At 46.1% G+C, this 16,362-nt stretch overlaps 2 protein-coding genes across 2 annotated transcripts; both read left to right on the plus strand.

The window, feature by feature from the left end:
• The first annotated feature begins 1,676 nt into the window (after positions 1–1,676).
• EIF5A2 (eukaryotic translation initiation factor 5A2) lies at positions 1,677–10,442 on the plus strand. The gene is made up of 5 exons (XM_074590830.1): positions 1,677–1,854; positions 2,122–2,305; positions 3,669–3,773; positions 5,347–5,478; positions 6,195–10,442. The coding sequence occupies exons 2-5, from the start codon at positions 2,141–2,143 to the stop codon at positions 6,252–6,254; spliced, it is 462 nt and encodes a 153-aa protein (XP_074446931.1). The 5' UTR covers positions 1,677–1,854; positions 2,122–2,140; the 3' UTR covers positions 6,255–10,442.
• A 119-nt stretch (positions 10,443–10,561) lies between these two features.
• RPL22L1 (ribosomal protein L22 like 1) lies at positions 10,562–12,689 on the plus strand. The gene is made up of 4 exons (XM_074590970.1): positions 10,562–10,643; positions 10,986–11,078; positions 11,530–11,651; positions 12,440–12,689. The coding sequence occupies exons 1-4, from the start codon at positions 10,635–10,637 to the stop codon at positions 12,582–12,584; spliced, it is 369 nt and encodes a 122-aa protein (XP_074447071.1). The 5' UTR covers positions 10,562–10,634; the 3' UTR covers positions 12,585–12,689.
• Positions 12,690–16,362: the final 3,673 nt, after the last annotated feature.

Here is a 16,362-nt window from a genome sequence, read left to right on the forward strand (position 1 = left end):
AGAAAAATGGGTAGGTCCCCAGGGTAAAGCGTATCATCTCTAGAGCGGGCTGGGTGAGGCAACATCCGCTGAAAACCCCGGTAACAGAAGAGAGTCACCGTCTCGACCTGCTGGAGCATCATAAAAGGGCCCCACGTCAATGAAAGCCAAACCTATCTGCTTGGGTACATGCTGTACAATTTGTAGTGGGATCTATGTAACCAAGGGCAGGACCACAGGCAAACAGATCACACAGATTAACGTGAATTAAATAAAAGATCCCTTAGAAATAATTTTAAAATGTGACTTTACAACTGGCTCCTGTGGCCACCCCATTAGAACAGAGACAACAAACTCAGGATCTCAGGGCAGAAAACACAGGACGGCATGCTGCAGCCCACGGCGCTGATGGCAGAGGCCAGCTCCGACAACACTGCCGCACGTGCCTCTGAATTTCTATGTTACTCTGTTTATCCGGTGTTTAAAGCAAGTTATCCACACGGCACCAGGCTGGGCTGGGCCCCATCCACCAGCAGCTCCACAGAACTGGTGAATTCGGTCAAACAGCTAAAGGTGCTACAGCATCTGACTTGCAGAGTTCTAACAAAAATAACCGTTTGGCCTTATTTCGCTCGGGATCCACCTGTCTGGCTTGGTGGCTGTGTTCATCTCCGTGCACCTCTCCTCAGACAGTGCAGGGTCTGGATATTAGGGGTTGTACCGTTAGCGTTGCTGGTAAGGGGTAGGTCATGGAGCCATCTGAGTCCCTCCATTAACAAACGCAAGCTTTCACCATGCTTTCTTGGGACTTTCAGGCACTTTTGACTGATTACTGTGCACTTCCAAAATGCTCGTTTCTGATTTTTCTGAATGGGGAAACATTAAGCAGATAGAACGGCTTTGTGTTCACAGGATCACAGAATAGCTTCGTTTGGGACTTTTAACTGTCATCTAGCCCAACCCCCTGCAATGGGCAGGGACACCTTCAACTAGATCAGGTTGCTCGGAGTCCTGTCCAACCTGACCTTGAGTGTTTCCAGGGATGGGGCATCGACCACCTCTCTGGGCAACCTGGGCCAGGGTTTCACCAGCCTCATTGTGAAGAATTTCTTTCTTATGTCTAGTCTAAATCTCCCCTCTTTCAGTTTAAAGCAATTACCCCCCATCCTGTCTCAACAGGCCCTGATAAAAAGCCTGTCCCCATCTTTCCTGTAGGCCCCCTTTAGGGACTGGAAGGCCGCAGGAAGGCGCCCCCGGAGCCTTCTCTTCTCCAGGCTGAACCCCCCCAACTCTCTCAGCCTGTCCCCATAGCAGAGGGGCTCCAGCCCTCCCAGCATCTTCGTGGCCTCCTCTGGACCCGCTCCAACAGGTCCATGTCCTTCTTGTGTTGGGGGCCCCAGAGCTGGACGCAGCACTGCAGGTGAGGTCTCACCAGGAAGCCACATCCCGCATTCCCGCATCCCAGCAAGCCGCATCCCGCCTCAGCGCCAAGATGGCGGCCGGGGGGAGGGAGGGCGGGGCTGGGGCGGAGGTGGAGGCGCGCGGCGCCGCCTGGCGGCCGAGGGCGACAACGGCGCCGGCGCCGCGCGACGGGCGCGCGGGCGCGCTGAGCCCAACCGCTCTCCGTAGGCGCCGGAGAGGATGGGGGGAGGCGGGGGCGAGCGCACGTGGTCAGCACGGGCCAATGACCGCGGGGCGGGCGGCGGAAGCCGGAGGGCGGGGCAGGGCGGGGCGGGGCGCGGTGCGCGCGCTCCCCGCCGCCCCTTCCCGCTGCAGTGGTCGGGCGCGTGTGCGCGGCGACGTGACCCGCCGTGACCCGGCCCCGCCCCGCCACCGGGACCCCCCCCACCGGCCTCCCCGCACCGCCCTCCCCAGGTAAGAGGGGCCGCGGCCCTGAGGGGACCGGGAAGTGGGGGTGAGGCGAGGCCGGCGGTGGGTGCCGCCACCGGGAGTGGGGCGGGGGGCGGGTGGGCTCGGCACATGGCGGCTCCCCGCCCGCCGGGCACGTGTGGCGGAGGGAAGCGGGCCGGGCCCCGCCATCGCGCTGTGGCCTCGCCGGGGGGAGGCGGTGGGGTCCCCCTCCCCTTATCCCGGGGCTCTCCGCCCCCGCGGCTCTGGGCCGACCCTCTCGCTTGCCTGCAGCCCCCCCGCCGCCGCCGCCATGGCCGACGAGCTCGACTTCACGACGGGCGATGCCGGCGCCTCCTCCACCTACCCCATGCAGTGCTCGGCGCTGCGGAAGAACGGCTTCGTGGTGCTCAAGGGCCGCCCCTGCAAGATCGTGGAGATGTCCACCTCCAAGACCGGCAAGCACGGCCACGCCAAGGTGAGCCGGCCCCGGGGCTACCGGCTGGCCCGGAGGGAGGGCTGCTTTCCCTTGGTAGCCTATTCTCCATCCTGCCGCTGCTTTTCCCGCAGCTCTCTCTCTTCTCCCGCTCCAGAGTTAGCTGGGGAATTGCCTGTAACGTAAAGGATTGAGGAAAGGGCGTTGGGTTGGGGTTTTTTCAATCTTAACTCATTAAAAAGCTTTTAATAATGGTAAACCCCTCTTTCTGTAGTAGGGGCAGAGCACGTTCTGGAAGGGGGGTTGATGAAGTCGCCCGGGCGCGGTCGGGCTGTGGTGTCGCTGCCCCCCGAAGCAAGTCTGCGTCCGCCCGTGCTGGCGGAGTGTCACTATCGCAGCGCTCGGCGTCACAGAGGCGCTCTGTTACGTAAACCCGAGGAGCCCGGCGACAGCCGGTACCTCCCTGGGCCTGCTCTGCCCCGATTCTCCTGGCCTGCCTCACTGCTGCTTTCCTTTTCCCAACGCTGAGTGAGGAGCACCGTCCCCCTCCCCTGTCCCTGCAGGGACATTCTTGGGCTGCTGTCTTGGGCTTCCTGCTGCCGAAGCAGTTGGCGCATACAGCTGTCTAGAGCTCGGACCCAGGCTAGATTCCCCCGTCATGCATTCAGCAACGCTTTATGGTGGCTTTATTAGAGTTTAGAGGCAGATTTGTTACAAGCATGGATTAATTAGAGTTGTAAGTTTCCACAACCTTGCATGATACATGTAGGTGGGTAAAGTACTTAGGATTTGTCAAAGCTGGAGTATGCCAAGACCTTGCTAGTTTTTTCCTGTCTCATTCCCTTTACTTTTCTTATGGCTTGTTTTGTTAGACAGATCTAGTTTTCATAAATACTGAAACAGTTGTGAGAGTGAAGGGACCTGAGAAGAGCAGGCTATGAACAGGTAATCCAGGGGCTGGCTGCAGTGGGCAGCTGCTGCTAGAGCGTAAAGGGAGGTGGGAGCTGCTTTAATCTCTGTGCACAACCACCTCTTCTTTTCTTCCTAACCTTCACGTTATCACCGACACTGTTCTGTTTCTCAGAACAGCCAGAACTTGAAGTAAATGTTTTCTTAACCACTGCATACTCAGAGCTCTCACTTGCTGTTGTAAAACTACAGAAGGCTGTGGAAGATAACAGTGGATGATTTTTCTCTTCTCACGTAGTGTTTCTACAGTGTGTTATGAAAGGGTGTGAGAGGCCTTCTCTCAGTGCTTGGGCCGCTCTCATACCACAAGGAAAGGCTTTAGGCGGAATCTGGTATTACACATGATCTCTTGGAAAGCTGTGTGGAACCACGAATACCGATAGCATCTTGCTTCTCTAGGACCAACAGTAACCGATGTTATTTTTTTTTCTTATAGGTCCATCTCGTTGGTATTGATATCTTCACTGGTAAAAAATACGAAGATATTTGCCCATCGACTCATAACATGGATGTTCCAAATATTAAGAGGAATGATTACCAGGTGAGTTAATAGTCACTGTGTCCTCCCACACATTAAGAGGCTTTATTTTCCTAATACCACACGTAAACTCTCTTCCTCCCAAAACCTGCCTCCCAATTAATAAAGTAATGTTGTCAGAATTAATGGAACTTGCCTGTCTAGGCATGACATTGCTGAACTCATAGCATTTACCGAATTGTTAAAATGGTCAGAGTTCACTGAGGGAGAGCTGCTTACTGTACTAACAACCTCATGTTGTAGTAACAATCTTTAGAAATGACAGGTAATAGACATGATTCAGAACCACGTTTTTTTCTAGCTCATGTTGTAAGGTCATTTATTCTTTGTGATATTGCCATCCTTTAGAATTTGGAGAGAGGTTATCCCTGCTGCAAGTTATTACTAGGTAAAGGATAATCAAGGTCTCAATTCAAGTAAACTTGAAGCTCAGCATATATTGTAATTTTTAATTTCACCCTTACATAGGGTAGATGAATCAACTAGACAGTCTTAAGCTGCATCTGATGCCACTTCTAACTTGCTACAGTGCTTTCTGCTCCTTGTGTGGAAGCTGGCTTTAGTTGATCTTGGTAATTTTGGTGCTCCTGAGCTCTGCTCTGAAATATTCGGATGAAGGGAACTTGGCAATATCTTATAACTTCTGTGACGCCTTTTAAAAGCAGCACAATCCAGGTTCTGATTTGTAATGTGTTGGCTATCTTCCCATTGCCTTAGGAGTAGTTCTGGTCAGGAACTGATGCATCCACGTCAGTTGGAAAGCTGCAGTTGCTGGACAAAGCCAAAGTTCAGAGTGTTAACAACTCTTCAAGACAACTGATGCTGTTTAAATAAAGCGTGACTGGCCTGTCTTAGGGCACAGACTTTCCAGGAGATTCTTAATGTTATCTTGGTGATCTTTCTCTCATGTTCTTGGGTCCTCATTGCCACTGAAATTCTTGCCGTTTATCAGACTTGTTCGGGCTGCTTGTTGGGTTTACTGTTAACGTGTTCCAGGTGTCCTAACCTGCTCTGTCAAGATAGCTGTTCGCCTTAGCTCAGGCCTTTGGTTAGGCTGAAAACAGCATTATAAAAGTGGTCCAGAGCTTGGTGGATATTCCCTCATTTATTTATCAGCCTTTAATGTAAGTGATAGTATCTCACTGTACAAATGAAGATATAGAAGTTCAGTCATTGTATACTTTATACACTGTGTTCGGTGAGCACCATTCCAGTCATTGTTTCTAATTCACAGATGTAAAAAGCTGAACCAGTGACCTGGAAGGAATACATCTTCCAACTCACAACGATGGGTTTTGCAGTGCCCCTCATACTGGGAAGTAACCAGCAGGGTTCTGGTGATTCTTGATAGCTTAGAATCTTGACAGATTCTTCATAGCAACTGGCTTTTGCTACAGTTGCTTCTAACTCTCAGTCCTCTCAACTGTTGTTAAAAGTGAACGTAAATTAGGTTCTTAACTGTTAGAAACACAGTACTAAAGAATTAACGTAGCAGGTAGAGTTCACTGTGCCTTCAGCTGATGCCTACTAGTGACCTCTGATGTTAAATTTCCTAAAAGTGAACTTCTCTTCACAGCTGATAGGTATTCAGGATGGGTATCTCTCCCTGCTGACAGAAAGTGGTGAAGTTCGTGAGGATCTAAAGTTGCCAGAAGGGGATCTTGGCAAAGAAATAGAAGGAAAATTCAATGCCAATGAAGATGTGCAGGTAAGCATAGAGGGCAGATGAGAAGAGTTAACGGTTAATGCCACTTGATCATACAATGAAGAAATCTTATTCTGATATTGACCGTTTGTGTCTCTCTGTGAAGAGCAGGTTAGAAGCACGGGAACTGGTCCTTTGAGATGTAGGACTTTTGTCCTGGAGCACTCAATAGGACACTGAAGCCTGGCTCGGTTGACAGTGAGGTGATACGGGTGTCTCTCAAATGCCTAGATCAATCATAGAATCGTAGAATGATTCAGGTTGGAAGGGACCTTAAATATCATCTAGTTCCAACCCCCCAAATCCTAACAGTGCTGTCTGCACAGTGCGGATTGGAGCCGTGGAGGCTTCCTTAATCAGGACCAAGTGTAGAGGTTTGTGATGTAGCCTGAGTAGTCTAATGTGTTATCTTAGCAAACCTGTCTGCAAGTCTCTACTGGGCTACACCAATTGCCAGTTCAGCTCCATTGCAGGCGCTTGTTTGTCTTCCTCTGCAAACCTCAGGCTGCCGGCCAGGCCAATATGGCAAAGAGCAGACAGCAGAAGAGCAAATCAGTGGGAAGGGCAGATATTGCGGAAATTCTTCCAATGACCGACCAGCTTCAGCTTCCTTTTTTCTTATCAAGAGGGATGGGATAGATATTAAAATGTGAAAGTCTAACTTTTGGAGCGTTTCCTCTGGCCTGGGTTGGAGCTCACCTATCTGTCTTTTCTTCCAGATATCCGTCATAAGTGCAATGAATGAAGAATGTGCTGTAGCCATAAAGCCTTGCAAATAAAGAGGATCACCAGGCTCGGGCAGCTGCTCAGGTCTGGACAAACCACAGATCTATAAATTTGGTTCCTATTGTCACCAAAGCTCTGGCCTTCACAAGCAACCTCATTTCTTTTTTGAATTGTTAAAAAGCCGTGCTGGATTCTGGATTAGTGTTGCAGGCTAACTGGCAGTTTTCAAAATCACTGAGATTTTAATTCCTTAATTGTAACTATTTTAACATTCCTGTGGGTTTCAGCTATGGATCTAAGAAACCAATCAGGTGTTACTAGTGGATATATTTTTATTTGCTTGAGCAAAACAGTGTTTGTCTGTATGAACAGACAAAATACAGTATTCAGGGGCTTTTAGATAAGCTGGTAGGTATCTAGGATTATAAAGTGACCTAGAGCACAAATAGTATTTTTCTTGACATGTTTAGGTAGAACTGACAATAAAAGTAGCATTTTTTTTTTTTTTTTTAAAGCTTAAGTATTTTGTGGATTGGGACTCTTGCAGAACTGTAGGTGCCAATCGCAACTTTTAGACCAAGAAACTCAAGTGATCAAAAATGCCAGCTGGCTTGACCAAGCCCCAGTGGCCATGTGCAACTTAACTGTATTACCTCTGTATTCTTCTTTGCCAACTTGTTGGCTTATCGTAACGATAAAATGGTGTCAAAGCCTACCTGTGGTTTAGGCAGGCAGTTGGAATATTGGGTAGATAAGACATAGATAGGTCAAGGGGACACAAAGGTGAAGAATGGATGTTAAAGCTATAGACTTTCACTCGAGGCCTTTGTCAGACTTGAAAAATAAAATAGAAAAATGCAGTTCAATTGCTTTCCTTTATTGTATTTATCTTAAACTATAAAAGGCTGACAAACTCCATGGGAATCTGTTGCAGTGCTTCCAGCTTTAGGTTTTAATCTTCAGGTTCAGACCATATTTTTGTAGCACAGGGACCACACGTTTTTCAAGAAGTGGGACAAACTGTAGCATTGAGCCTAAACTAAATGCATGTGATTCTTTTTAAAAGAAATGGAACTATTGTATTTTCAAAATATAGACTTGACAGACAATACTGAACAACCATGGCTTAACTATAAAAGTAAATAAATTGCTATGTAGTTATGAAAGCTAGCTCCTCTCCAAGGGAGTTCTGAGTCATTGAAACATGCATGCATGCCTCTAACTATTTAGTAGCTTAACAGGCAAACACAAGGCTTCACAGAACTAGACATGGAAGGATAACTAGCCTACGCCTGTTTAAGGTGTTCAACTTGAATTCTAAGACTTGGTGACTCTTCATGAGTGGGAAACTTCCTTAGCCCGGGGCTCAGACCTGTCTTCACAGTTGCTAAATTGTTTCATGAACTTGCCTTAAGCTTCAGTGGCTGTTGGCTGATGGAGGACAACTTGTAAACATGTGGCATGCTGCCCTGGACAGCACGCACGAGTCACACTCTATTGGCAGGGAGAGTCGGACTTCATGCTGCTGTTTAAGCTGGAAACATTTTAAGCATTAATAGTATGTACTCTCTAATCCCCCAAAGGGCTCACGGCAACTGTCCTGAACTGCCCTTGTATATACTGTGGCAGGGCTTAGCAAATCTTGGAGGTCTAATGTAGATGGCAAACCCACGCATTTTCCATAGACTTCTCCTGACAGGGAAAGCAGTACAGTGAAGGTAAGACAGCAATAAATATACTCTGGTAATAAAGCACAGTTACCTGGGACACCTGGCAGAAGCAGGATACTGCCACATGCTCTTGCCGAGCACAATACACATTGCAGGTGAACTCTGTAAATAGCACCTTGACTGAAATGGCAAAACCGCTTTTAGAAAAAGCTGTAGATGCAAGAGGTGGAAGTGCATTGAGAACAGTTTTGAAGTGCATGCTTAATAGTTCAAGCTAGTCTCTGCTATGCTCCTTTCTGCCTCTCCATCAAACTGGTACCCGAAAGACAGGCTTTGTTGGCTTTGGAGGTGGCTGTGAAACCATTGATGATGGTCGTGACAGCAAGCTGAGCTGTGTGATGTCAGATGGGAAGTCATAGGTTGCTATGTCAAACTAATGCAAGTTCTAATACTATCACTGCATTATGAATACTTCTAATGTGCTTGAAGACTACAAGGCCTGGATTTGTCCTTGTTCTGGTAGTGCTTTAGTCTACTTTCAGGTGCCTGTCTGTCCTCTAAAACCATGTTGGAAGGCAGGTATTTGATGCCACTGGCCCACAATCTAAGCATTTACTTAGACTGTAAGCTCTCCGGCGCGAGGGCTGGGTTTTGTCCCGTTCCTACAAACAGGCTCCTGGTCTGACTGGAGGTTTCAGGTACTACAGCAATCTAAAGATAGAGGTTTTACGTCCTCCAGCTTGCTAGAAGAGTCCTCCTTGGGACATACGCATGTCCTTCTATTGCAACCTTCAGTTCTGCAAGATTTAAATGATTAAGTACTTCATTATAGGTTTGTTCTTATATACTTAGTTGTCTTTTGTGAAGCACTTCAAACACTATGGAAGTGCAGAGCATTGGCTTGTCATGCATGAAGTTTCCCATAGGTAATACATAAGCATGAGTCTCAAGCATAATCTCTGAGTTTCAGTAAAGTTAAAAGTTGCTTCTAAATTAGAACATGTATTTGAGGCATTTTTTCTGAAGTAAGATGTTTCAGTTTACTGTCAGAATTGTTTGCAACAAACTTTGTTTGTGATCAATAGTCCATATAGATGCGTGTTTTAAGATCCCTAACCAAACGCTTTGGGAAATTCTCCTTTCATAGCTTTACTTTAAAACAAATCTTACCAATGTACTTGTTCTGTAGTACTATCTTAACACTTAATTTGTGTGAAACCGAGAACTATAAACTCTTAATACCCGATGGCGATTGCTAAGAGTAAAGGCTGTGAAAACTAGGAGGTGAAGAAAAGGATTTCCACTCCAAGTAATGCATTTTTTTTATGGCTCCAATTCATTGAGTTTCTCTTACTACTTTACAGAATTTGAAAGACTGCAGTGTTTCCTGCCTCAAATGTTGGCAAATAATACTTTAAGATTTCAATAGATCCTTCTAATTTTTGCTTATAATGATGGTTTTTCAACTAGGCTCCTGCTAGTTGAGCCATGTTCTCAGGGCTGTTTTTTTTAAGAAGTTAGCTGAATTTCATTGTTTTAACGTAACTGCTTTCAAGCCTCTCGCAGGTTTTTCTAATCCACAACGTACCCAGAAATGGTGCACAGTCTGTAGTTTCACAATACAGGTAATTTTACATAATCTGTAAAGAAGTCAAATTTGTTGACAGTTCAGACTCTTATGGTTACTGCAGGTCAGTCTCACAGAATTCAAAATTCAATAAATCCCACCTTTTTTGGTTGAGTAATTTAGAATGTAGTTTGTTACAGTAGAACTAAACTTCAGGGGGGGGAAAAAGGACCTTGTTAAGGATATTTCGAGTATCTCGCTTGCACACTGAGAATGTTACCGAAGGCATAGATCCTGGAGGCGTTGTGCTGGGAATGTGGTGGAGAGTTCAGCACGGTACGCTGAGAGCATCGGGAGTCTCTCCAGCGTCTGCAGCCTGGCCCTACAGTATTTGGCATCTGAGAGTAACTTGGTTTGTGAACTTAAAACGAAACGTTTGCTATGTATTGCTGTATCGCAGAAAACCTCTGTTGTCCTGTGCTGTTACCTTGTAAGCGTAACCGTTGTTCGGTGCGGCTTTCAAAATGCCGGGGGAAAGAGGAATGATGGCGATTGACTCATTTTACTGATCATAGCGAAAACCAAACCCTGTAAATCATGTGAACCAGGCATGGTAGTCCTTGTGGCTCAAACCTGTATCTGTTTTGGAAGCTGTATTGTTCTCAACACCATGGAAACGTTTGGGGGGAAAAGATGTAAATGTGTGTTTTGCTCCATAACTAATAAAGATGTCGGTGCTGTGGGGATCTGGGTGCTGGCTAAGGTGATAGAGACCGCTGGAGAGTCTTTAATGCTTCGGTGAAGCCGTCGATTGCTCTGCACGCGCCAGGGAGGACGGTCTGTTCTCCAGGCCTTGGGCCCCTCTGCTTCCCTGAGGCGAATTGCCTCACCGCCGGAGCGGCGCGGCCTGCCGCTCGTACGAGAGCGAGAGCTTGCGTTCCTGCCTAATAAAAATTAAAATCGGGAAATAAAGTTCAATAAAAGGTGACTCCTTCATGCTAAAAGCGTGTGCCGCCTGTTTGTTCCCCTGACCGACGCCTGGCCTGACACCGCCCCCCGCGCCTTCTCCCGCCATGCTGCTGGCCGTGCGGGGGCGCTGCCCCGCCCCGCGCGCTTACGTGATGACGTCTGGCCGAGTATAAAAGCGTGGCGTGCCCATCCAACCGTCCTTTCTGTGGGAGCGGCCGGGCGGCAGCATGGCGCCGGTGAGGGCCGTGGGAGGACGACTGCGGGGCCGGGGTGCTTCCCGGGCTCGGTGAGGGCGGTGTGAGGGAGCTGGTGGCCTTCGCCCCGCCGGTGGCCAGCGGGCCTCTCCCTGAGCGGGCCTCGAGTGGGTGGCGGCCGGCCGGGGCCGGGGCCTGGGCCTGGGCGAGCTGGCTGCAGTGAGCCCCGCTCTCCAGGCGGTGTCGGCCTGGGCCGGCGCCCGCCGCTGCCGGGGCACCCTCTGCCTTCCTCCCCCCCCTCCCCCCCCCCCCCCCCGCGTCCCTCTAATAAAAGGTTTTCGGTTGTGGGTTGTTAAAGGGTTGGGTTTTTTCTGTGTGTTTTAGCAAAAGGACAGAAAATCTAAAAAGTCAACCTGGAAGTTCTGCCTTGACTTGACCCATCCTGTGGAAGATGGAATCTTTGATTCTGGGAATTTTGTAAGTCGTGGTTTTGCTCATACTTCCGGTGCATAGTGTGTGTGTGTATGTATATATATATATATATATGTATATGTATATATATACAGTCTTGGTACAGGAGGACAACTGAATTACAACTGAAAAGTTACCTTTTAAACTAGTAAAATCAACAGCTGTTCTTTAAATTATCAGCACTTTTCAAAAGTTTCTTGGGTTTAGATGTCTTTTATAGACGACATGGTTCATACCTATTCATGAAGAGAAGTATTTTAAATTGAATCCTATTTTAGCACAGGGGTGATTTTTTTTTTTTTATTACACACTGTAAAATCTTACTGCATTGTAAATACTTGCTATCAGGACGTAAGTAAACAGTGATTTTTAATATTGCTCTGTGGCTAGGGTCCCTTCCCTAGTTCATACCTAGGGTGCCATTCCCTAGTGTTCTATTTCTTTAATGTTGAAACAGGAACAGTTCCTAAAGGAGAAGGTTAAGGTCAATGGAAAAACTGGGAACTTGGGCAACACCGTTCACATTGAACGTCTGAAGAACAAGATCACAGTGACATCCGAGAAGCAATTTTCTAAAAGGTTGGCATAGATTTCCTTTTGTTGTTTTTGTGATAGTGGGTTTTGAACAGTGCTATATTGAACATGATGCGCTTCTGTTACCTACAGAGGAGGTGTTAGCCCCAACCTTCGTAGCACTTATAAGCGTTACTGAAAGACCTAATTCAAACGTATTTATAATAGTAGATATTTTAAAAACTGCTTTTTAAAACTTAAGACTTGATTGCAAATAACGCTCCTTCTAATATAAGCATAGTAATACAGAGATGCTTTATAAAGGTTGTTAGAAGCGTATCAAGGAAATACGGGCTTTGAAATGTCATAATGTGTTCATGTCACAGGTGGCTGGTTTATCACTTAATTGGTTGTCTTAAAATGTATGTGTACGCAATACGTGTTGTTGCAAAAGAACACTTTAAGTCAAATGGAGCCTTAAAGTGCTTTGTATGTTAGGGCATGCAACAGGTGAGTGCGCTGATGAGAGGTACAGTTCCTTCCCTGCATCCCCCCCTTCATTTGCTGGTACAGATGGACTGGTAACTGTTACGTTAGACCAAGGTTTTGAACCACTTCTCAATGCTTTTGAGTTATTGGCGTTGTGCTGTGCAGTCGAAAAGCATCAGATTATAAATTCTTATGTATCTGGAATGAAAATATACTTTTATTGTGTGTTATATATGATAGGTTTTTTTATGTCTGGATATAATTAATGTGGTGTTGCCCTGCTAGGGCCATGTCTTGGGTCGAGTGCTGACATCAGTAAGGGTTGTTAAATGAGAAAGTTCTGATGTAAGTTTACTCTTTTAAAGGTACCTAAAATACCTCACAAAGAAGTACCTCAAGAAGAATAATCTGCGTGACTGGCTTCGTGTCGTTGCGTCTGACAAGGAGACGTACGAACTACGCTACTTCCAAATCAGCCAGGATGAAGAAGGATCAGAGTCTGAGGAATAATTGAAGCTCAACTTTATACTCAATACAGTGTACAAAAGACTAGAACATCTATTTATAAGAACACTTAACTTATTGGTGAATAAAGATTTTGTACCCTGTTTGACAGAGCGTGGTTAGTTTTCTAGACTTTTTCTTAAATTCTACTTAAAAACCATCTCAGAGAATCATTTGATTTGCAGTTTTCCTTCCGTTGCTGGAAATCAGAGCTGTTCCACGTAGCATCGGTGAAAGCCCAAGTAGAAAAGAACTCAGCCTTTCACCCCATACAAATGTAGAACGGTTACATCCGTGTTTAATCATATTGGTACAAATAATGCTAGAGCTTTTTGTGACTAAAAGCACCGTCCCCTTCTGATAGTTTATGTGGAGCTAATGATACAATATTTAATAACAGTGTACTTATAATTATTTTAGTTTAAAAACAGGCTTATAAATCTTTAATTGGTTGTCGTATTCCTGCGTATAACCACAAGTCAAACTGGAATATGACCAGGAGTTGTCAGCCAGGTTTATATTGGATTGACGTGTAAGGAGGCAGAGACCGATCTCATTACCAGCATTGAGCTAAAACACCTTAAAGGAAGCGGTGAGATGTGCTTTAATGTTGACAGTGACTGAATTCCATGAAATCCATACAGGTGCCTGTACTTTTATGATGGTGGATTTTATGGTTCATGTATTTGACTTCTGGGATTATTTCTTTAATACAAGAATTTCTTCAGTGCAAGTGAAACACATTGAAACACAAATCACTCCAGGTCTTATAAATGTTCTTTTGCTCATGTAATATTGAGAAATTTGATTAGTTTTCACTATGAAAAAGTGGTACTTGCGAGCCTGCGGTTGCAGTACCTGTTGCACGCACGTGCATTTGAGTACCGTATTCCGTCAAGCTGGTTGTGTGCTCTGCATGTGATTAATTAGAACATTTGCTCACAGGTTCCAGTGCGATGGTGAGCTCTGGAATTAGTAATGCCGTATTTGTTTAATATCATAAAACGGGGATACATGTAGGCTCTGATGCTGAACTTTGTGCTTGAACACATCTGCTAGTTTAGGCTGAAGTGTGCCTACTAAATTGTTTAATTTCCTGATGATTTTTTTTTTTATTATTTCAGCATTGTTTTTGCTGGCAAACCTCTGAGACAGGCTATTAGGAGAGTTGCCAAACACAAAGCAATGCATTACCAGTCGAGTGACGCCCACTTGCGCTACCTAAATCTAAATGACGAGCCCAGAAGGGGAGACGAACGTTGCCGGCAGCCTTGGGGTCCCATTTGTCGCTTTGCGGTTTGCCCGCGCAGCTGTTCCTGAAGTGGCCCAGGGAGATGGGAGGAAGCAGCAGTGGGAGAACAGCTACTCGTGTCGTCTCTGCCTTGTTGATTTGTTTCATTTTGCTCTTTCAGAGCCAGCAAAAGGAAGGAGCAGCGCAGGTAACCGGCTGCAAGGCTAGGGATTATTTCCTGGCTCATGTGTGCTGAGCTTTGTATGCTTCAGTGGAAATAAAACACCTGAAGTCCTGCCCCTGACCCTGGGGCATTGGATAATGCCGGAGTGCTGCCTCGGAACTTCCTATTTCAGAAAAATCAAGCAGTTTTGAAGCAACGATTAAAGGTGGCTGGGTTCTTCTTTTTCTGGAAATCCAAAAGGTTGCTAGTGCTTTCTTGACGTAGTTACGGTATTGGTAGTTAATACTGTGTTGAACAAGCAACGTTGTTTTTCAAAGCTGCAGATAGAAAAACCTCTGGCCTGTTTTCTTCGCTGCACTCGGTGAAGCGAAAGGCATGACTATTTCAAAATACATCCCCACCTGTTTTTTCAGAGTTGGGCTTTTATGTGGCAACACATCCTTTACCCTAGACTGACACAACAGAGCTGTTCTGATTGAACGGAACACGCACAAACACAATCAGAGCTAATAGGATCCTGCTGCCTTGATATCCTGCCTTTTAAAGCAGCCTGGCAGCTACGTGGTAGCCTGGCAGATACAGATTGTCATTAGTCAAAAGATAGGAAAACAAGGCCTGGGATTTCAAGCAAAGCAACTTATTACGCGGCTGGGTTTGGAAGAAAACTGCCAGACTGCTCGCGTGAGTTGTATTACCCACGCAGCTTCACGGCGGTGAGGAGGGAGTCTTGGAATTCCTTTCCCCCGTGCTTGAAAACGTGGTAAACTTTGGAAAAAAATAAAATTCCAAGTTTCTGACGACAATAATAAGCGCAGCTCTAGAGTGCTTAGTAAGTATCGGAAATTCTTCCTTCCTCATTGGATAGCAGAGGTGGTTTAAATTTAAATGGGGTGTTTACAGTACGGCTGTTGATTCCTAAAGTTTCGTGGAGCAAAATAGCCGGAGTACACAGATGAGAAGCCGATCTCAGACAAAGCTTCAGAAAAATGGTGGTTCTTTTGTAATTTCATGTATTTCACAGCTGAAGAGGCCAGGTGTAAGGCAGGGGGCAGGCAGGAAATAGAGCCTGTTATTGTTCACATAAGGGAATTAATACACATTATCCAGATTTTAATCGAAGCGAGCTTTTTGAAAAGGCACAGGTCAGCATTTCTCTGATCTTCGGCGGGGTCTAACTCACTGAGACGGCAGCTCTGCTGCGCCGGGAGCTGCCAGGTACCTTCAAGTGTTGTTTTTTTTCCAGTTAGATTCTGCTGTAAAATAACCGGTTTTGTTCCTCTTTGTTTTGAAAGTTAAAAGATCCCGAACAGCTTGAAAATGGACAGGATCGACTGTCGGAATTTTCCATATTTAGTGCTGGCCAGGAGCCCAGAAAAGCCCAGCTCGAGGGAGGGACGGGCAATCCTCGGAGCTGTAGAGATGCGCTCCTGCGTCAGCCGGACCGTGAAGATGCTGGGAAAAATAACACGCCCACAGCACGAAAACCTCGCAGGTGACCGGGGCTGCTGCCAAATCCCGTCCTCGCGGCTCCTCGGTAACGAGCTCAGGTCTCTGACGATGCTTTAGGATTTCCAGAAGGGATAAGCACAAAATCCAGCAGGAGCGAATGCTTCACCTCCACCTCACTGAGACCGGCCCCCCCGCCCCGGGTTCATGAAGGCAGAAGTTTAATTTGGAAAGAGGAATAATCTTTGTGAAGCACCAGTTGCACTGGTAGTACAGCAGATGGGCTAGTGCCTCTGAGCCTGGGGCTCAGGAGGGCAACAGCACCGTATTTCTTACAAGGCTTTAATATAGCCAAAAATTTTATATATATATTTATTTTTTTTTAATTATTATTATTATTTTCTCCCCCCTTTCATTTTTCAATAAATGTTTCTCCCCTGCATTTCTGAAAAAATGTTTTTGCTGCTCTGTTCCACATAAAATCAGTTTATGAGAGACCTCCCACACGTGGAAAATTTTAAGGTCTGGCAAATAAAAGAAAAACCAAACAGATTTATAAGCGCAAGAGCTACACGGCTGTTGCCAGAGCAGCAGTAGCAGCACCACATAGGCTATTTATGTGTGAGCGTATAGAGATATTATATTTCTGCACCATCAGTCATTTATTGTCTCTACAGCAGCAAAACTCTCATTGACTTCCACTAAAAAAAAACAAAACAAAACAAACAAAAAACCAACAAACCCCACAGGATTTCACCAATCCTAACCACCACTAGTAAAAGTTACGTATCCCTATGCTTTCTGTCCGCTTGCCCTTCTGGCCCATAGCCCCATCAGAAAACAGCTTTGTCATATACCCAAAAGCAGTAAGAACAGAAATAAAGAGGTAAATAATAGCAGGAAATATCTGAAAAATGTGTCGG

The sequence above is a fragment of the Larus michahellis genome, chromosome 6, assembly GCF_964199755.1.
Source record: "Larus michahellis chromosome 6, bLarMic1.1, whole genome shotgun sequence".
In the NCBI taxonomy this organism is placed as follows: Eukaryota; Metazoa; Chordata; class Aves; order Charadriiformes; family Laridae; genus Larus; species Larus michahellis.